General features: G+C 45.0%; 1 protein-coding gene and 1 pseudogene across 1 annotated transcript in view; both read left to right on the plus strand.

Moving 5' to 3' along the window:
- The first annotated feature begins 812 nt into the window (after nucleotides 1–812).
- On the plus strand, nucleotides 813–3,864 carry LOC123862220 (calcyclin-binding protein-like; annotated as a pseudogene).
- A 7,110-nt stretch (nucleotides 3,865–10,974) lies between these two features.
- The window catches only part of KCNK13 (potassium two pore domain channel subfamily K member 13), a 100,497-nt gene continuing 88,735 nt past the window's right edge, over nucleotides 10,975–22,736 (plus strand). The window contains exon 1 of the mRNA XM_045901816.2: nucleotides 10,975–11,437. Coding sequence (XP_045757772.1) covers nucleotides 10,975–11,437 — 463 coding nt within the window. The remainder of the gene's footprint in view (nucleotides 11,438–22,736) is intronic.

Raw genomic sequence — 22,736 nt, forward strand, 5'->3', positions numbered from 1 at the left:
CTTTGGAGTATGTTTGAAAATTTCATTTTATAATGTTGTGGGAGAAACCACATAACTTCAGGTTTCTGGCAGGACCAAATAGCCCCAGTTGAACCAACTCTTTCACAAATAGAAAATATAAACTTGGAGAAAAGTCTTTAAAAAACCAGCTACTGAAAGTGACTGAAAGCTGCAGAAATGAAGGAGAGTTAACACTGGAAGAAAGCCACCACGCTAGGTGAGTTTCCTGGTTTTGTTTGTTTAACCACTTCGGGCCTGAGGTCAGCGGCACCATAAAACCTCCAGGGGAAATCTATAGTCTTGCTGGCTAGAAGATCCAGAGGACAGGGTTTGGAGCAAACACAGTCTGAGTATGAGGAAGGAAAGAACAGAAAAGAGAGAACCAGAGAGAGGATTACCAGATTCTGTATATAAATTCTGCCCAAATCTCTGGCTGATCTCTGAGCTGTTCATGCACAGCCAAGGCCAAAATAACTAAAATTTAAGCTACTTCCCACTGCAGGGGAGACACTTTGCAGTTGAGTGCAGCCAAGTTAACTGCCTGTTTAAAAATAATAATTTAGGGGCACCTGGGTGGCTCAGTCGTTAAGTGTCTGCCTTCGGCTCGGGTCATGATCCCGGGGTCCTGGGATCGAGCCCTGCATCAGGCTCCCTGTTCGGCAGGGGACCTGCTTCTCCCTCTCCCACTCCCCCCGCTTGTGTTCCTTCTCTCGCTGTGTCTCTCTCTGTCAAATAAAACCTTTAAAAAATAAAAAAAATAATAAAAATAATTATTTAAAAAATAATTATTTTTCAAAGGAAAAGAACAGAATTCAGAGTTTCTACAACACATCATAAATTATATATCAGTTACAATGCTTAGGGTATAATCCAAAATTACTCAATATACAAATAAAGAGAAAGACATGGCTTATTCTCAAAAGACAAGCAAAGGAGACCAAAAGAATCTCCAAAGATTTTAAAAACAGCTAATAAAATTGTGTTCAAGAGTGTAAAAAAAAAAAAATCTTATATTGAGATAGCAAATCTCAGCAGGGCAGTAGGAATTCTTTTGAAAGAACTGAGTGGAAATTTTAGAACTGAAAAATACAATACTGACGGGGGCAGTTCTTCCCCCCTCTGTGTGCCTCCTATCCTCTCACATGACCACCACACTCAAAGCATTTCTGGTCACCAGATGTGTGGGGGTGTTTTCCCTGCCAAGCAATTCTGAGACACGCTGGGGGTCCTACAATTTAAATGCACACAACCTGGAGATAACGTCAGATCCCCCAGGTAAAGGGCTCAGTCCCACAAGACTGTCTCCACCCCACCCCCCACCCCCCAGTGCCAGTTACAAGTCCAGGTGGTCACCTGTGCTTCTGACCCATTTGCTGTAAATCAGAGGTTCCCATTACCCCTCCTCAGGTTTGATTAATTTGCTAGAGCAGCTCACGGAGCTCAGGAGAACACTACCAGTTTGTTAAAGGAACGATCAAGGGTACAGATTAATGGCCACGTGAAGAGAGATATAGGGGGAAGTCTGGGAGGGTCCCGAGCACAGGAGCATGTATCCCCGTGGAGTTTGAGTGCATAACCCTTCCAGTGTGGATGGGCTCACCAACCTGGAAGCTCCCCGAACTCTGTACTATTGGGGTTTTACGGAGGCTTCCTCACAGAGGCATGATCAATCATAAATTCCATTTCTAGCCCCTTCCCCTCTCTGGAAAATGGGGAGAGGGAGCTGAAAATTCCAAGTTTCTAATCATGGTTTGGTCTTTCTGGTGACCAGCCCCAATCCAGGAACCAAGCCCCCCCCACCCCCAGAGTCACCCCATTAGAATATAAGATGTTCCTAGTACTGTTACCACTTAGGAGTTTACAAGGGTTTCAGGAGCTCTGTGTCAGGAACTGGGGGCATGAACCAATAGGTGTATTTTCTATTATCTCACAATCTGAAATTAGAGGCTTCGGTAGATGGGCTTAGTAGCAGAATGGAGAGGACACAGGAGTCAGGGAACTTGAAGATAGGTAGATAGAAATTATCCAATCTGAAGAACAAACAGAAAACACTGAAAAGTGGGAATGGGATGGGAATTAGGGATTTGTGGGATAGTATCTCAAGGTTTAAGTTCTATGCGATTGGAATGCTAGGAGATGAGTTAAGGATGGGGCAGAGAAAATATTTAAAGAAATTATGGCTAAATATTTGGTGAGACATAAATTTACAGATTCAAGAAGCTCAGTGAATAAGCAACAGGGTAACACAAAACTCCACTGGGTGCCTCCTAGTCAAACTCATGATGACCACGCTTAAGACAAAATCTTGAAAGCAGCTAGAAGGAACAGGAACAGTAATTTGAATGACTGCTGACCTCTCATCAGAAACATGAGGCCAGAAGACAGCACAAAATGTCTTTCACATGCAGAAAGAAAGGTCATCTCAGAAATCTATATCTGGGGGCGCCTGGGTGGCTCAGTTGTTAAGCGTCTGCCTTCGGCTCAGGCCATGGTCCCAGGGTCCTGGGATCGAGCCCCGCATCGGGCTCCCTGCTCTGCAGGAAGCCTGCTTTCCCTCTCCCACTCCCCCTGCTTGTGTTCCCTCTCTCGCTGTGTCTCTCTCTGTCAAATAAATAAAGACAATCTTAAAAAAAAAAAAAAGCAGTCAAAACTTGCTTTAAAAAAAACCCACAAATCTATATCTGGTAGAAACATCTTTAAAGAAGGAAGACAAAATAACCACATTATCAGATAAAAGAAAATGAAGAGAATTTACAAACGTGCACTGCAAGAAATGCTAAAGGACATTCTTCAGGCTGAAGGAAGAACATACCAGAGAGAAGCTCAAATATTCAGGAAGGAAGGAAAGCCACCAGAAAGAGCAAATATCTGCAAATATAGAAGCCTTTCTCCTAAGAAATCTAGATTATAGAGGTGGGCCAGGTCTTGCACCTGGTGGGTGTTGGTGCAGTCTGTGGGAGCTGTGACTGGAGCGGGTGGGCTCTGTGCCCACCTGGGTGAGCTACTCACTTGGTGCACGGTTTCCTGTTCTCTCCCCTGCCCGGCTGCAGCTGGGGCCTTGCCTGACTCAGCCCAACCACAGCTTCAGGTTTGGACGAGGCTCCCTCAGCTCCTACTATGCCAGCCTGAGGACAGGAAGCTTCTTTAAATCAATACTGACTGCAGAAACCCAGGGTTACTCCACTGTAGAGGGCGGTTGGAAGCTATAGAAAGATCTGGAAGAGGTGAAGGTGCTGCTGAAACATCCAGCTGAAACATCCAAGAATGAGACAGAAATCAAGAACATGATGCAGCAGAAATCACAGAGAAAAGCAGAACTTGACAATGAAAAGCTGATGCTGTGGTTGCTCCCATCAGAACAGGATATAAGGTAAAAATTGGTAATTACAAATGGGATAAGTCAGATAAGGTAAAGTAGATTTTCACAAACTTAACTAGAGCTCATCAACTCCTGAGAATGTGCAGGTGCATTTCACAGAGAGGTCATTTGATCTTTTGGTAAAGAATATAAATAAGAAGAGTTACTCCCATGATTGTGAACAATCTCTTGAAACCCATCTCTGTGAAAGGCAGTTCAAAAAGAAGTCAAACAGACACAGTTCTTATCTTATGTAGAAAGAAAGCAGAAAACACGCAGTGGGACTACTTGACTCAGGTTGAAAAAGAATGAGAAGAGAAAGAAAAGCCCTCTTACAACACTGAAACAGATCCTAGTGAGGGATTGATGAATGTTCTAAAGAAAATTTACAAAGATGGAGATGATGATATGACACAAACCATTAATAAAGCCTGGGTGGAATCAAGAGAGAAGCCAAAGGAGATACAGAATTTTTTCAGACTTTAAAGTCATTTTGGGAACTGTGATGTGGACAAATTGATGTTTCCAATAAGGAAATGTTGGTGAGCTGCACAGAGAAGTTGGACAGATAACTACTTACACAGCCTTCTTCTAATTAAAGGCAATGAATTCTCCTATTTCCTACTGGAGGATTCATTAAACACTTCCTCCAAAGATGGTTTCCTTGGTAATCTAGGCATTTTGTTCAAGAAAGATAATATACATTCTTGTGTGAAATGTGAAAAAGCAAGTCTTGTCTAATGATAATGCCACATTGTGTGGGTATTTTTTGTTCAGCTAAGAGGTAGAAAACAAAAGTAATTAGTTCCTAAGTTCCAACCAATGTAATAAGTAAAAATAAAACCTGAATTTGTACATTAAAACATATATTGCCATTTAAACAATAAAAAATTGTATTGTTGGGTTTTAGCATATGGGAATGTGATTTGAATGACAACCATAGTCGATGTGGGGAAGAAGATGGGAAATGAATATAGTTGCAAGGTTTCTGTATTTTACACCAAGTCATACAATAGTAGCTCTTAGAGGGCTGTGAAAAGCTAACCCTTAGCGTAAACACTTAAAAAATGCCAAGAGATAGAGCTAAAAAGTCAATAGATAACATGGAATTCTAAAAAATATTCAGTTAATCCAAAAGAAGATGGGAAAGGAGGATCAGAAACCAGCGGGGACAAACAAAACAAATAGTAATGTGGTAGACTTGAATCCAGTCCCCTAAATCACTACATTAAATATAAAAGGTCTCAACCTATATTTTCTAAGATGATAGCCACTAGCCACATGTGATATTTCAACTTAAATTATTAACATTAAATTACAAATTTAGTTCCTCAGTGGCACTCAAGAGCTCAATAGTCATATTAGACTACTATATTGAACAGCACAAATATTTACAAAATATTTCCATCATTGCAGAAGTTCTTTTGAATAGCGTTGATCTGATCAATTCAGTTAAAATGTGCAGATTGTCAGACCTGACCAAAAATCAAACCAAACCACCCAACCAACTTTCAACTGTATGCTGTCCACAACTAATCCACTTTAAATATGTAAAGACACAGGCTAAAAGTAAATGGAAAAGATACATGCAAATGTTAAGTACAAAAAGCCTGTGGTGACTAGATTAATATCAGATAAACTTTAATGTAAAGGGTATTACCAGAGATAAAGACATTTCATAAAAATAAAAGGGTTACTACATTGGGAAGATGTGATAATCATAAATGCTTGAACTTAATAACAGAGCTTCAAAGTATATGAAATTAAAATTGACATAATTAAAGAAATAGACAACTCCATAATCATGGTTTGTGATTTTTTTAAAGAAGATTTTTTATTTATCCATTTGAGAGAGAGCACGAGAAGAGGGGAGGGGCAGAGGGACAAGCAGACCCCTTGCTGAGCAGGGAGCTGGATGTGGGGCTCCATCCCAGGACCCTGAGATCATGACCTGAGCTGGAGTCAGAGGCTTAACCAACTGAGCCACCCAGGTACCTCATGGTTGGTGATTTTAACACTCTTCTCTCACCAGTCAATAGAATAACTAGAACAAACATCAGTAAAGACAGAAGATTTGAAAAACACTGTCAAGTACCTTGACCTAATTGACATATATAGAGTCTACACTTTACCCAACAACTGCAGAATACATATTCAAGTGCATATGGTATGTTCACAAAAATAGATCCTATGCTGGACCATAAAATAAGTCTCAAATTTAGAAAGATTGAAACACGTTGAATACGGTTCTCTGACCACAGTGAAAATGTTAGAAATAAATGATTTGTCTTAAAAAACCAGATATTTGGAAATTAAGCAACACACTTCTAAATAATTCATGGGTCAAAGAAGAAAAAATTAGAAAATATTTTGAAAATTATATGAAAATATACGGAAATTTTTAGGATGCAGCTAGCACAGGGAAAACAGGGAAATAGAGCTTTAAAATGCTAACATTAGAAAAGAGGAAAGGTCTAAAATCAGTGACTTAAGTGCCCACATAAGAAGCTAGGGGAAAGAAGCAAAGCAAACCCGAAACAAGTAGAAGAGTGAAAATAAGAGTAGGAACCCCAAGTAGAATTTATCCCAGAAATGCAAGGTTGGCTTAACAGTAGAAAAGCAATTAATGAAGTTCAATACATTAACAGAATAAAGGAGAAGACTGTAAGATCATTGCAGAAGATGCAGAGAAAGCATTTGGCAAAATTCAGCACTCATTTATGATTTAAAAAAAAAATAACTCTCAGGGGCACCTGGGTGGCTCAGTTGGTTAAGCGACTGCCTTCGGCTCAGGTCATGATCCTGGAGTCCCAGGATCGAGTCCTGCATCGGGCTCCCTGCTCAGCGAGGAGCCTGCTTCTCCCTCTGACCCTCCCCCCTCTCAGGTACTCTCTCTCATTCTCACTCTCTCAAATAAATAAATAAATCTTAAAAAAAAAAAAAACTCTCAGAGAACTAGAAATAAAAGAAACTTAACCTGATAGAGTATTTATGAAAAACCCACAGTTAATATATTTAACAGTGAAAAACTGGAGGCCTTCCCTTAAGATCACGAACAAGACAAAGATATCTGCTTCCACCTCTTCTATCCACCATTATATGAGGTCCTAACCATTGCAGTAAGAAAAGAAAAATAAATAGATGTCAGGAAGAAGTAAAACTCTGTTTCAAATGGCATGATTATACAGAAAACCCTAAAGGAATTAACGACTACAAGTGAATTTACTAAGGTTGCAGGAACCAAATTAGTTCATAAAACTTTATATACTTCAGCAGACAGCTGGAAAATGAAATCTTGAGATTTCATTTACAATAGCATCAAAACACCTAAAATACGATGAATTTACAAAAGATGTGCAAGACTTCTATGTGAAAACCTGTAAGACTGAAATGAATGGAGGAATAAACCTCATTCATGAATTAAGAGGTCAGTACTCCCCAGAATAGTTTCAACACAATTCTTTTTTTTTTTTTTAAGATTTTTTATTTATTTATTCATGAGAGACAGAGAGAGAGGCAGAGGCAGAGGCAGAGGGAGAAGCAGGCTCCCAAGGAGCAGGGAGCCCGATGTGGGACTCGATCCCAGGACTCTGGGATCATGACCTGAGCCGAAGGCAGACGCTTAACCATCTGAGCCACCCAGGCGCCCAGTTTCAACACAGTTCTAATGAAGATCCCATACAAGACTTTTTCTGATGAAATTAACAACCTGATTCTATAATTTTTATGAAAACGTAAAGGTCTTATAATACCCAAAGAAAATCTTGAAAAAGAAGAGCACAATTGGAGGGCTCACAGTTCCTGATTTCATGACCTATTATAAAGCTACAAGTAATCAAGGTACTGTGGAATTAGCATAAACCTGAGCAAGATTCAGGTTCCTGAAATAAATTCACTCTTGTTTTTTTAGCAAATGGCACTGGAATAACTGGATATCCACATAGATTGAATGATCTTACCTCATGCCACACAGAAACAAACTTAAAACGGATCATAACCCAAATACAAAAGCTTAACTATAAAATTTAGAGAAAAAAACCCCATGAAACCTAAGCAACCTTGGGGGAAGTAAATGATTTCTTAATATAAAAAGAGCACCAAACATAAAGGAAATGACTGACAAATTGGACTTCACCAAAATTAAAAACATGGCATCAGAAAAACTCATTAAGAAAATAAATAGGCAAGCCAGAGACTGATAGAAAATATTTGCAAGATAGGTATCTGGGAAAGGACTGATCTCCTAGATACATAAAAAGAATCCCTACACCTCAATAATAAAAAAGAGAAATCAATTTTTAAACAGATACTCGATAACTTATATTTCAAGAGGTAATTTCAACATTAATATTCAACAAATTTACAAAGGCAGATATACAAATGGCCATAGCACATTAAGAAAGCAGGGAAATGCAAATTAAACCACAATCAGATAGCACTGCACATCCACCAGTATGTTCAAAATCATACCGGGTGTCTGGGTGGCTCAGTTGGTTAAGCGTCTGCCTTCAGCTCAGGTCATAATCTCAGGGATAGAGCCCCGAGTCGGGCTCCCTGCTCAGTGGAGAGTATGCTTCTTCTCCCTCTCCCTGTGCTTCTCGCCCCTGCTCATTCTCTCTCAAATAAATAATCTTTTTAAAAATTAAAAATAAAATCACAATGACTAATACTGCCAAATGTTTACAATGTTATGGAACTATTGTCCATTGTTGGTTGGTACAGCTACTCTGGAAAAATGTTAAGCAGTTTCATATAAAACTAAATACATACTCCTTTCCTAGGTATTTACCTGAGATATGAAAACAGATCCACAAAAATTTGTACAATAATATTCCTAATAGTTTTATGATAGCCAAAAAATTCTAACAGCCCTGGTTTCTATCAGTAGGAGAATGAATATTCAAACAATTAAAAATTAGCAATAAAGGGGCAACTGGGTGGCTCAGTTGGTTAAGTGACTGCCTTCAGCTCAGATCATGATCCTGGAGTCCCAGGATCAAGTCCAGCATCAGGCTCCTTGCTCTGCAGGGAGTCTGCTTCTCCCTCTGACCCTCTCCCCTCTCATGCTCTCTCCCTTTCTCAAATAAATAAATCTTTTTTTAAAAATCAGCAATAAAGGGCGCCTGGGTGGCTCAGTCGTTAAGCGTCTGCCTTCGGCTCAGGTCATGATCCCAGGGTCCTGGGATGGAGTCCCACATCGGGCTTCCCGCTCTGCGGGAAGCCTGCCTCTCCCTCTCCCACTCCCCCTGCTTGTGTTCCTGCTCTTGCTATGTCTCTCTCTGTTAAATAAATAAAATCTTTGAAAAAAAAAATCAGCAATAAAAAGGAATAAATGACCAAGACATAGATCATGGATAGATCTCAAAAAAATGCTTTATACAAAAGTATAGAGTGGTAGAATTCCATTTACATGAAGATCTAGAACAAACAAAACCAAGTTATATGAAGACAAAACCAGTCCGTGGTAGGGAAAAAAATCAGAACAGTGATTTCCTCTGGAGGAATGTGGGTGGGGATTTGCTGACAAAGCTTTGAGGAACATTGACCTGCTGGTGATGTTTGGTTGATAGGGAGGGGTTTAATTTGCACCGGTATATGCCTTTGTCAGAACTCATCTAATAGCACACTTAAGATTTGTGCATTTCACTTCAAGTTTTACCCCAAAAGAAAAAAAATCTGTAAATATTGGACTCTCGTTAATGATATATAGGGAAAAGTATTGGGGACCTACTTTGAAATGCACCCAAATAAGATAAGTTGAGGGATGGAAAGAGGAATGGATAAATATGTAATAAAGCAAGTATAGTATAATGTTCATTGTAGAATCTAGGTGGTGAGTATATAAAATTCTTTCAACTTTGAAATTTTTCATAATAAAATGGGGGAGGGGAGTAATTGCTGGACTTACCCTCGTTATATACACGTCTCCATATGCACTGCCACCTAAAGCTCTTGCCCCCAATAAATTAGATAAAACAGGGGCATTCAGGAGTAGATAACGGAGCTGAGGGGATGGCAGATGTATTGGAATCCAGAGCTCTGTGTTTCTTTATGCTCTGCTCCTGGCGAGTATAAGTGGGTGGTGGGTGGGCTCTGAGCCTGGGACTACTCTCTCGGAAGGCGGGGAACTTCTACTTAGTTTGAAGATGCCCACGCGTCCATTCCTCTATCCGTATTCACTCCCACATGCCAGGGGCTGGTGATTCCGGAGGGGCAGTGTGTGGCTGGGTACACAGGTGGGGGCGACATGTGTCTGGAGGAGACGGAGCGCCCTCTTCTGGCCCGGGGGGGGCCCCACTCAAGCCCGCTAAGTATCCAACCTGCCTCTACAGCACCCACTTCCCCGTGATCTGAGCCCCCGGGTGGGCCCGCCGAGAGACTGCATCTGCAGGCGGAGAACAGCGCTGGGAGCGGCGCCGCGCGGCCGGCAGGCTGGGAACCGGTGGAGTCGCTGCCGTTGGCAGCCTCTTGGCTCCACCTGTTGCAGCTTCGGAGCTCTCGCCAGGCAGGGCCGAGCCCTGGGAGATCTGCTCCCAGCGCCGTTCTGCGGAGCGGGGCCACGGCGAGGAGGGGACCTGGGGACAGTCCTGACAGAGCGGCGCGTAAGGGGCTGTCCCTGGGAGGTGGGAGTCGAGCTCAGAGGCTGCGCCAGCGCCCCCTGAAAGGCGAGGTCTTGGGGAGGGAGCCCCTGGCCATTTGCTGGGGAGCCTGGCCGCTGCTCTGCACGGGGTGGGGGGAAAGCACTCCGCGCTGTGTCCTGGCAGCGCAAAATCTCTGGAGCACATTGAGGCGGCCAAGCCCGGAGGGAGCCAGCCCCCGGTCCTCGGCCACCTCTCCGGGAGCTGGGGCTGCCTAGGGACGCGCGCGTCGGAAGACGCCCCCGCGCTGGACCCAGAGGCCAAGGGCTCTCTGGTCGGGGCAAGGCGAGGGAGGCTGCCTGGGGGAGATGCCCCTAACTCCCTTCGTCCCCTCATTCCGTCCGCCCTTTCTGGTCTCCTCCTCCAGCGGGTCTGGGCGCAGCGCAGGGGCCGGGCGCGAGGTAGGAACCCGTGGACTCCGCGCAGTCCCTCGGGGTGCGCGCCCCCCGGGACCTGCTCCAGCCTCTACACCCCGGCAGCCGGGGGAGTAACCCCCGAGGCCTGAGGCTCCGCGCGACTGGCACGCAGCACCACGGATCCATCTGGGGAGGCCCCACCTGCGCCAGCACACCGACACCCCGCGTCCTAGCCGTCGGCGGCTTGAGAAGCGATGGTCAAAGAGACTGAGCCCGCCGGGCTCCTCTAACCCGCCAGCTTCCGAGGTCGGAAGACCTTTGCTTCGGGGGAAATTCAAGTCCGCCCCAATGTGCGCTGAGGACGCGCCACGCCCCCTCCCCAATCTGAGCAGAGCAGGGAGGGTCCCGGGGTGGAAACAGCGACCGCACCCCCGTGCCAAGAAGCAGCGGACTCTGCTCCCGGGCACTCGGACCTTGAGCTTTTAGGATAACTCAAGGCGGACGGCGGCCTCGAAGCGGATTTGAAACCAGGAGTCGAGGCGGACGTGGGGAGCTGGCGCCGCGGGAGCGGTCGAGGCGGCGGCCTGGGGAGCCGTGCGGCCTGGGGGCGCGCCCAGCGGTCATGGGCGAGCCGGCCGTCGGGCGTCCGGGGGCGGGTTGGGCGGCGACCCCCCGGGGGGGCCTGGGCGAGAGTCGGCCGGTGGCCCCGGCCTTCCAGCGCGGGGTTGCCCCCGGGGACCCGGCCACGGCCGGCCGGGGTTGCGGCTGCAGCTGCGGCCCGGGCTACCTGAACGAGGACAACGCGCGCTTCCTGCTGCTCGCCGCGCTCATCGTGCTCTACCTGCTGGGCGGCGCCGCGGTCTTCTCGGCGCTGGAGCTGGCGCACGAGCGTCAGGCCAAGCAGCGCTGGGAGGAGCGCCTGGCCAACTTCAGCCGCCGCCACAACCTGAGCCGCGACGAGCTGCGCGGCTTCCTTCGCTACTACGAGGAGGCCACCGAGGCCGGCATCCGCGTGGACAGCGCCCGGCCGCGCTGGGACTTCACCGGCGCCTTCTATTTCGTGGGCACAGTCGTGTCCACCATAGGTAAGTGGGCGTCGCTGGTGGCCGAAGGGTGGGCCGCTTCTCAGCCTTGCGATCCTCCACCTCCGCGCTCAGCCGGGCCGCACGGAGGTGAGCTGTTGCCCCGTCCACCGGCGGTTCTGCCTCCCGGCTTTTCTGCACGCGGCCCGCGGAGCAGCTGCCCGGGCAGCCCCTGGGAGCTCGTTCTAAAGGCCGTCTCCGCCTCGCCCTGCCCTCCTGAGTCAGGGCCGGCTCGTTAACACGGCGCTCGGGGGATTTGAATGAGCCTTCGAGGGCTCTGGAGGATTTTCAATCTAGGTAAGGAGACAGAGCTTGAGTTCCCGGAACTTTAGGGGAGAAAGCTTACAAATCCGAACAGGGACCTACGAAGATTTATTGACCTAACGCCATGCGGGAGGCAATGGTTAGAGGGGGAGGCACGAATTTTAAGACTGTCCATGACTTCAGACTTACAGAGAGAAAAATCAGATTGAATACCAAATTGGAAGTAAGGAGGCAAAAGTGCTGATGAGGATGGAAATAATTTCCTACCAGGAAGAAAGAGGAGTGACCTTTGGGTTGAGCCAGGTAGTGTTAGGTGTGGTTTGGGGACTCAAGTGTTTTGTGCTGTAGAGGAGAATTTCGTTTGAGGGTGCCCCAGGAGCTACCTGGTCTAGATGGAGTAGTAGAGGGAAGGCCAGGAAGGTCTCCGGGCTCAGGGCATGAAGGGCAACCTTTACCACCAAACTAAGGAGCTAGAACTTATCTTGAGACAATTGGGAGCCATTGAGAGTTTTTGAGCAAGGGTGTGACAGCACAGTTATGGTCGGTTATACCTTTATTTGTAGCAGAAGGAAAACGTTGGGAGTCTTTGTACTACACCTCTAGAGACTGTTCCTCTTTGAAGCATAATCAAGTGAGAAGGGGGTTGGGGACAAGGCTATATAAATTCTGAGGGAAGGAGAGAGCTGAAGCGGAGGGGAGGTTTTGAAAGACGACCCAGAAAGAGAGTAGCTGCCAGGTGCCAGGGCCCAGGAACTGCAACAGGGCCCTCAGGGCGCAACGGGTGCTCTCAGCCCTGGCCCCTGTGCTTGGGAGGAGAGCTTGTCAGTGAGGCAGGGTGACAAGGCAAACTTGCTTGAACCTCCCACGCATGGCTGTCTCAGGTTGACATTCTGCCAGGAGAATGATTAGTCCAGAAAGATTTCCCAAGGTTAGTCTAGAAGCCCAGGGCTTCAGCTGGTGAGTAGGAGGCATGGCAGGGAGGACTGGCATGGTTAGGGACACACGGGCTCTCACCACCCCCACCCCATTCCATACCCTGTCGCTGCCCATCAGCGGGCCGTTATGACACCACAGTTACCGGGGCCGCAAGAAAAGCTCTCTTAGGATTTCCTAGGATGATTAGGACGCGAGGCCCTGAGGGGGACAGAGAGGGAATAATGCCCATCACGGTTCTCTCTCCCAGCCCACAATCTCTGCTGGGCTGTCTTAGCAGAATTCCCTAAATCCCCCGCTGTGTCAACTCCTTTGTCTCTGAAGACGGTTCCAGAATTTCTGTGTAGGGAGGACTTGGGGTAGACAGCCTGATTGAGAAGTGTCGCTGTGGAGCTGACCTCGACTCTGTGTCTGCATCGCGAGTAGTGTTTTTATTCAGACTGATGATTCATTTGGAGGTGATCTTGGTGGGAGATTGGGGGAGCTAAATCCGCTCCCCCACCACAAGCCACCCCTTGGTCCTCCCCGTGGACATGGAGGTAGGAAGGAGCAGGGGCTTTTGAGGCACGCATGTAATAATGTGGCCTGTTGGAAAGAAGGGAATCCTGGACTGAGAGTCTGGAGTCGGAGCTATTGGTCCTGTCTCCGTAGTTGGGCAAGTTTCTTAACCATGCTGAGCCCCATCCTTCTCACCTGAGATGTCCACAAAGCGGCCACCTTGGCCCTGGCATGTGTTTGCTGTTCAGCAACTATTCTGTCTCCTGCTCACTCCCTCCCCCTAAGCCTGCTCCTCTTGCAGGATTCTCGAGTGCTGATGAGCTCATGGAAGTGAATGTTCTTTACAAAGTACAAAGCACAGGCTTATTTTTACTTTCTCAATTCTAACATTTCCTTTTAAATTGTTTCATTAATTGCTGTTGTAATTACGGCACTCACTCCCCTTTATTAGGATACATATTAGGCACATACTGTGATTATTATGTGAATATGTGATGCAGCTAATTACCGCATTACATTTACACTTAATTCCCATCAACACAACTCCATGAGGTAGGTATGATTATCCTCATTTTATAGACAAGGGAGCTAAGGCTTCATGTTCTTTGCAAAATAATGTATAAAGAAGAAAAAAAGTTAAGCCATCTGCAGTCATCTGGTAACTGCAAGTTAAGCCATCAGACATCACCCCCAATTTAATCATTGTTAACATTCTGGTGCATTTCTTTCTATTCTTTTTTTTCTATGCATACACATAAGTACATACATATTTTTTAAAATTGGGATCATATTCAATAAGCCTTTCATCTTGTATTTTAGGTGTAACAATTACATGATGTTTTTCATCTAAAATAGTTCCACTATGCTTTATTCTGCAAAGACTTTGAAGTAACAGACAACAAGAAAGCATATGGTAAAACAATGAAAAACATGTAAATAAAACTTGAGAACCAGGAAAAAGAAGAACAGAAATATGGAAAGCAAACGGATCGAGGAAGTTGCTAGAGATGAGCTTTGTCTTAGTTTAGGTTCCCTCAGAAGCAGACACTGAGCCAAGAATTTGAGTTGATTGGCAGGTGCAAGGGATACAGGCAAGGGAAGGAGGAAGTGATACAGAAAGGGAAGTCAGTCACCATAGGGTCTGCTATTCGCAGGAACTGTAGTGGGCAACTGGTACTTTCTCCCAAGTGGAAGCTTGAATCAATGCAAAAAGCTCATGACCCAGAATTATCCTAGGTAAGGGGCCTGGGGTATTTATACACCCACACCTGTCAGCAGCTGGTTCAAAGCTGTTTGGAGAGCAGGGGAAGCACAAGGATAATTCCCAGGTACAGATTTCTCCTGCCATCCAAAAGTAGTTTCTGTGGAACCTTTTGTAAACTGAAATGGCATGAAAGGATGAAGCAAGTGCCATTTCCTAAAAGTGAAAATCCTCAGATTTCTTTCGGTTAGCAATTACACGTAATACTAACCTAGGCCTCTCATTAAAGCAAAGTGGCATAAAGCAAACTCGAAGATAATGGGGGAAACCTGTACTTCTGGCCTGATTTTTTTTTGTTTTTCATAGACAGCGCAAGGGCAGTCCTCTGACAAAGATATAGGCACTGGCCATCTGAAGTCAGGCCAGTGTGCCCAGAAATGGTAAAGCAGGTCCCAAAAGGTGTAGGTGGGGCATCAACAAGGACTATTCAAGCTTGAAATTTGGTTGCAAGCCCCACGGCCGAGTCAGGACCCATACTGGAATCCTTATTATCAATAGGAAGCATCAACCTTATCCCGGGACCTAATCCTCAAAGAGTTTCCCCTTGGGATTTTGTATAGGAAGGATTGCATAGGATAGTGGGTGAGGTTCACAGACAACATTTTCCTGAAAATGTAATTGAGGATTTCATGCACCTGTTGTCTGAGATCTTTGATTTAAAAGTCAGAGCAGAGGGTCGCCTGGGTGGCTCAATTGTTTGAGTGTCTGCCTTCAGCTTGGGTCGTGATCCTGGAGTCCTGGGATCAGGTCCCTCTGCGGGGGAGCCTGCTTCTCCCTCTGCCTGCCGATCCCCCTGCTTTCTCTCTCTCTCTCTCTCTCTCTGTCAAATAAATGAATAAAATCTTAAAAAAAAAAAAGTCAGAGCAGAACCCCAAATTCTACCCCAAAACTAATAATACACTATATGTGAACTAACTTGAACTTAAATAAAATTTTAAAGAATAGAAAGAGCAGAATGAAAAACAGTTTGGCAGTTTCTCAAAAGGCTAAACAGAGAACTAACATATGACCCAGCAATTCCACTCCTAGGGCACATATTCAAAAGAACTGAAAGCAGATGCTCAGATATTGTGCACCCATGTTTGTTGCAGTGTTATTATAATAGCTAAAAAGTGGAAACAGCCCAAGCATTCGTCAGCAGATGGATGGATAAACACAAAGTGGTAGATACGTACAATGGAGTACTATTGAGCCGCAAAAAGAACGGAATTTTGATGTATGCTACAACATGGATGGACCCTGAAAGCATTATACTTAATGAAATAAGCCAGACACAGAAGGACAAATATTATATAATTCCACTTATATGAGGTACGTAGAATAGACAAATTCTAGAGGAATGGAAGGTAGAGCAGAAGTTACCAGAGGCTTGCTGGGAGAGGAGAAGGGTTGTTTTATGAGTATGGCACTTTTGTTGGGGATAATAAAAAAAGGTTTGGGTGTGGATAGGGGTGATGATTAAACAACAATAGAGTGAATGTATTTAATGCCACTGAATTATACACTTAGGAATGGTTACAGTGGTAAATATTATGTCTCTTTTGCCACAATTTAAGAGGAGCAGAATATGAAAACACAAGTCAGGGATGCTGGTTCTGAAAGAGGCTGGTGATCAGATTGAAACAAGAATAAACTTGAAGTACTCAGAGAAGTAGATTGATAGTATATCCTGTAAATAATCTTCTATAAATATCTTTTCTCTCAAATAGGCTTTTGTTAGGAGTTTGTTTCTGTATCCGCCTGTGTATTCATAACTCAGCTTCTCGCCAAAAAGGACTTGAGGTCATTTGCATATGATATGGTCAAGGTAGGCTTGGGCTTTAGGTTACCCCCAAATCTCTGTAGCTTAACACATCCCAGGGGCTTACTTCGTACTCACCCCAAGCTCACTGTGGTGTGTGTGGTGACTTCCCCAGGGCGGTTGTCTCCTTTGTTGGCCCAGTGTTCAGGCTGCTTTCATCAGCTCATGCTTCCAGGACTGCCCAGGCAGGGGAGGGAAGGGCTGAAGTGTGGAGTACCAGCAATCAGTGGCCATCACCTGGAAGTGACCCAAGTCACATCCACACACATTCCATTGGCCCAACCAAGTCACATGGCCACACCCAACTTCAAGGACTTGGGGGAACCACACTGCTCCCCCGAGTCCAGAAGTGGATAAGACTCGATATTGGTGAACAGCTCAGAGGCCTACTACACATCATATGTACGATGCACTAGAAATGGATGATAATGGATTTAAGACATTGGGGAGATGAGAAACCATGAATAGGATAGTTCCATGCCCTGTGATCAAGACCTGAGCTGAGATCAAGAGTCAGGTGCTTAACTGACTGGGCCAGCCAGGCGCCCCTAGCCACATATTGTTCATACACAGAGGTTTATGTCAAAAAGACCTGCATAATTGCCAAAAGTGAGCCCCAGATTTGGCTCTGAGTTTCCAGTTGTCAAAATAAAGAGGCAAGGACAACCATTAAATGGCCCCTCTTATCCAGGCTGCCTGTTTGGAAAACACCCAACTTCTTCAGACTGGAATAAAATTTTTTCTACAGATTGTTATGAATGGGAGTACTTAAGACGATGAGTAATCTCCTCCCCAGCATCTGCGCCATCAATATGAAAGAGAACTGTGTGCTCTTGCATAGCATCGCATCCTTCAGTGCAAGGTGCAGTTCAGCAAAAGCCCCTCTGGAAATTGGGCGGACATACAGCTCCCAGTGCTGTGGTCCACTAAGATTGTTTAAAATTCTCTGCTGTCGGGGCGCCTGGGTGGCTCAGATGGTTAAGCGTCTGCCTTCGGCTCAGGTCATGATCCCAGGGTCCTGGGATCGAGCCCCGCATCGGGCTCCCTGCTTGGCGGGGAGCCTGCTTCTCCCTCTCCCTCTACTGTTCCCCCTGCTTGTGCTCTCTCACTCTATCAAATAAATAAATAAAATCTTTAAAAAAAAAAAATTCTCTGCTGTCAGTTCCCATGCTTCAATGCCTACAAGAATTCACCTAAGGGGAGTATGGTGCTTGTTAAAATGTAGGGATTTGGGCCCGCCTTTCAGAGATCCTGATGCAGTAAATCTGCATTTTCAGAAACTTCCCCAGATGGCCCTGATGTAGGCAGTATAGGGAGCGCACTGAGGCATGTCTGATGGAAGTGGGTATAGGGTTGAAGACCGTGGAGATCCTTGCTATTCAAAGAGTGGCTGATGAAGCCGTGTTGTCAGCATCACCTCAGACCTTGTTAGAAATGCAGAATCTCAGGCCAACCCCAGACCACCTGAGTTAGAATCTGTTCTTTAACAAAACGCCCAGGTGAGTCATAGGCACATGAAAGGTGTTTCGTGATGTTGCTGATGAGGGCAAGGCCCCCTGTGCTCTAGAACATAGACAAACCAGTGGCCAGGCTGGAATGGAGAGGAGGGGAAATGTGCTCATCTCTTGTCTTGGTGAACCTCCTCTCCAGCTGGTCGTTAAGTACACGAGGAACAAGTTGATTTAGCCAAGAGCAGCCCAGCCAGATGCAGGGATGCACTGGGATTGGGCTAAGAAGGGGACCGTGGCTTGTGCCGATCTGAGAGGCTCGGACAGAGAGGTGCCAAGCCCCTCCTCCATGGCGGAACACTGAAGGTAGATTTCCAGATTTGCAGCAACGGTTGTGTTCATTTTAATTAAACAGAAGTAGTTAGGCTCCACCCCCTTTTTGGCCCTGGGTGTGACTTGTGTGTGGCAAGTGCGTGCAGCAGTATTCTACAAGGCTCGAAGGCTCGTGGGGCTCAGGAGCTGGGCTGACGAGTACCTGATTTGGCCTGGTCAGCGTGCAAATCTGTGTGGTGCTGAACTGAATATTGTTTTTGGAATCTGTTTTTTCCTACGTGGGAACAAAGTTGAGGAAAGAGCTTATGAAATCGAATTATATCAGGTTCAAACAGAATATTGGGAGTCACCATTCTACAGTATAAAGCTATAAACTAACATCATGAACAGGTATTGAGAAAGAATAAAAACATCTCATGAGTACATTAATGATCATCACATGTTAGTGGTTCTCATACATGTGTCAGGATTTAAATCACACATTGACTAGGCACTTTATATTTTACAAAGCATTTGTGCACAAATCTTATGAGGTAGGCAGAGAAGTTATCTATCCATTTTGCAGGTAAGGAAACTGAGGACAGAAAGCAGAGTTACCTTACTCGGGACTTACTCTGCTATAAAGTGGCAAAGTCAAGGTTAGAACCAAGTTTTGTTTTGTTTACTGTCTGATGATAAAAGAAATACATACTCATTTGAGAAGACTGGAAATATATGGGAAAGTATAAGAAAGTAGAAAACACCCATAATTCCACCATCCGACAAGAATCACTGTTAATGTTTTGGTGTATCATATTATATTGTACTTCAAGTGCTATTTCATTGAATCTAAGATGCTTTGTTATTTTGTGTACCATTAAGAAAGAAAGAATGCTGCCAATTAAATGTTGACATGCTAGCCATTGTGAGATCACCTCAATTTCCAAGATATTAAAATGTTGGGGAAAGGTACATCTTAAAGTCACAGAAATAGATTATATTTTGTATCTGATTATTTCCCGCATAACCACTATGACATGAGCATATGTTGTAATTGGGTAAAAATGAATCTCATAATTAGAATTTCTTTGATTTATACTAAAGTTGATTAATTTTAAATACTTATTAAATACACTTATAGTTTGGGGCACCTCTGTGGCTTAGTCGGTTAAGAGTCTGCCTTCGGGGGTGCCTGGGTGGCTCAGATGGTTAAGCGTCTGCCTTCGGCTCAGGTCATGATCCCAGGGTCCTGGGATCGAGTCCTGCATCGGGCTCCCTGCTCCTTGGGAGCCTACTTCTCCCTCTGCCTCTCTCTCTCTCTCTCTCTCTCAGTCCTCATGAATAAATAAATAAAATCTTTAAAAAAAAAAAAAAGGAGTCTGCCTTCGGCTCAGGTCATGATCTCAGGGTTTTGGGATCAACGAGCCCCGCATCAGGCTCCCTGCTCATTGGGGAGTCTGCTTCTCCCTCTTGCTCTGACCCTCGCCCTTCCTGTGCTTTCTCTTTCTCTCAAATAAATAATAAAATCTTAAAAAAAAAAACCCCACACACTTACAGTTCATCTTCCCTGCATCAGCTAGCTAATCCTTCCCCCATTTTGCTATCGGGAGCAAGGGGTTGTCGTGTTAATCATTGTGTATGTGTGCTTTAGATTCTAAGGATTTTGGCCCTTTGTCATGGTTGGGCCATACTTTCCATGCATTTTTGTTTTCCATTCAGCACTTATTAGATTTAGGAACATTTTTAATTTCTGTGCAGTTTTGTATTCCAGTCTTTTCCTTGCGATGTCTTTCCATTGTTCATGCTTAAAAAATAACTTTCCATCCAGATGTTATAAGAACGCTAGTTTCTGTTTAGTATTTTTCCAAGTGCTCCACACACGCCCCCCCAATCATAGCAGTTTTTAAAACCCTTCACCATATTGTCTCATGTGAACAATGACAGTGTACTGTGAGGTGATATTTAAGGAGCGATGCTCCATGGTCATGGGGAAAGAGAGGGCACAGAGTGACTGGTCGGCATTTGCATTCCCCCAGGTCAGGTGAGAGGGCCATCTCTCTTGGGATCTATCTTCTAAAATTTCATGAGGAAGCTCACACTGTCCATCCTGTGAACCCTGGGCTTGTTCAGTCATTTGTTTCCTTCTTGGAAAATTTCAGTATCTTGAAAGTAGAGTTCCGTTGCAGGACACCCCTCTACTCTCTGCTGTCCAGCACACCAGCTAGCCCACATACATACTCATCTCAACTTGTTTCTTTAGATTTTTCTCTTAGGAAACATGGTGCTTTCCCGTTCTTTTATCCTAAATGCCATCCTGTTCTCTCCCCGCCACCCCCCATACCTTTCTCCACAAAGGAGAGAGATTTGGCATGAATGTAACCCAAATCATTCTTGCCCCCCTTGGGGTGCTAAGGGTGACGTTCCATTCAAGGAAGTAACGAGAAAGTAAATTTAATTTTTGCTTGCATGTTTCTAAAGAATCTGAGAGTCTCCCATTTATAACACAAAGGGATGTTCTTTCTCTTCTCCTCTCCTAGTCTCCTATATCTTAAAGGAGTTCTGGAGCCTCTTATCTCAGATCCTCTCAGCCCGTCTGCCCCTCTGCGTACTCCCCCCACCCCATCTCTGTCTGTTCTCTGTCATCACAAGTGACTTCACCTCTCTAACTTGTTTTAGCTTTTTCTCATTCAGCCTGTTACCCGCTCTCTCCCCAGTGAAGGATAGCCCTGGGGACTGGCCCAGCAAGCAGCAATGCTGTCCCATAGGAGGATGTAGAGAAGAGCAGGGCAAGATTATGATCATCACACATTAATGGCTTTACACAAGGGGACACTCCCAGCCTGTGCAGGAGGACATTACCGTGTTCAGACCCAGAAGCCCACAGCCCACTGAGGACAGTGGGGCAATGCACCTTGTCGGGAGGTGTCTCCAAAACTAAGCAGCTCTCCCTCTACCCTCCAGCCTTCTGCCTCCTTCAGTTCAGTTTGTCTGAATCGCTAGATATCATATCACTTTTCTGAAATGTTGCACCGTTAGCATTCCCACCGCATCTTCCTTTGGCCAGAGAGCCATCTTTAGAAGCCTAAGCACTCAGATTCTGTTGGCCCCATTCTCCGATCCACCCCTGGCATCTCTTCTCTCCACCACCTCTCCTTACAGCGAAACACTATCAGGGTCAGTGAACCTGGGGGTCAGGCCATGAATGACATGAGGGTAACTTGGGGTAGGGGACATTGGGGACAATGGGGCCTGTGTCCCACAGGCATTCAGATTCTAACTGTAAAACAGCATCTGCCTGGCCAGGCAGGTCTGACAATGGCTTAACTCAAGAGTTTGAGCCTCCCAGGTAAAATTCTGACAAACTCTTTACCCTTCTTGGTCAGTAGCAACATCTTGATTTTTACAGTTCATTTGTGTACCTATTTGTGGAAGATGCTTGATCAGCACCCGGGGTGCACTGCTTATTAGCTGTTTCATTATGCACCCACTAATTTCTTAAAGGACCCCCGTGGGGCACTTATGTTCTCTTAACTCCTCTGATCCACATGTCTACACTTAGGTGTTATAATCTATCAGTACATACTATTCAGCTTGTTTCTCTCCTTTTACATTATTTTTTATACACTTTCTCAGGAATTTCATGTGTTCCTATTAATGTTGCATAGTTTATTTAATTATCTTCAAATTGTTGGATTTGGAGTTATATAAGTTTTTTTTTTACTCTTGTGTATAATAAAATTTATGAAATGTCTTGTGTGCTTACCATGGGTTAAACACAGCACACATCTTTATATATGTTTATTTCTTATAAGAGCCCCATGAGGGTGATTATTATTAATATTCCCATGTGCTAGTCTAGGATCCTGGGGCCCAGAGAGCTTTCATGTGGTGTCTTAAGTTACCCAGCTGGAAGAAACCTGGAGGCCCCCTTCAAAGCTTATGCTTTGAACTGCTTTGCCTTTTCTTCCTCCGGGGTCCTTTTTGTGGGAAGAATGGTCAGCTGAAGAGCCTGTGACCTCTTTTTTCAGTTGCAGTGGTTCTTGGGTGACTTGGGATCATATAAGAAGACAGAAACGGTCTGGCTAGCAGAATCTCAGAGGACGTTTGTGATACTGTATTATCTGTGGTTGCATGGGTAAAAGGTTTGGGTAATGTTCTGCCCGCCTCCCAGGAGTCCATGCAAATGGAGACTTACACCTCCTGTTGCAGTATCTCACAGTTCTTGCAAACTTGCAACCTTCCTCCCATCACCTTGACAACTGGTGTGCCTAGAATGTGCCGGCGCCCAGGACTTTGATCTCTAATACCGACATATTTGATCCAGAAGTCACTTGCTGACTGCCTGTGAGCTCTTGGCCTATTCACACCAAGGTTTTGTGTGTCTTGGGTCTTCCCTCTTGTTAAAGATCTGATGAAGATCACAAGGCATTAACCTTACAGAGGAGCCAAAGCAGTGGTTCTCAAACTGTGCGCTAAGGAGCCCATAGGGTTCTTGGTGGTATCTTAAAAAGCTATCCTGAGGTCCTGAACTTTTTTCTCTGTTATATGTGTTTATCTATATATGCCCAAAATATTTATCTTGTTCTGCTGTCTTTTTATTGACTATTACATTTTTTTGGCATGTACAAGAGATTTTTATATAGCCGAATACATTAATTTTACTGGCAATTTTTTCTGTGGTTTTTCATCAAGCCGGATCCTCTCTGTGGTTGAGATAAATATTCTCATCCATTCTTTGTTTAGCTCTAACTCATCTCAAATGTTATTCAAAAAGATTGCTTTTTA

The sequence above is a fragment of the Mirounga angustirostris genome, unplaced genomic scaffold, assembly GCF_029215605.1.
Source record: "Mirounga angustirostris isolate CCGP_5_RB_7025 unplaced genomic scaffold, mMirAng1.0.hap1 SCAF_9, whole genome shotgun sequence".
Lineage (NCBI taxonomy): Eukaryota > Metazoa > Chordata > Mammalia > Carnivora > Phocidae > Mirounga > Mirounga angustirostris.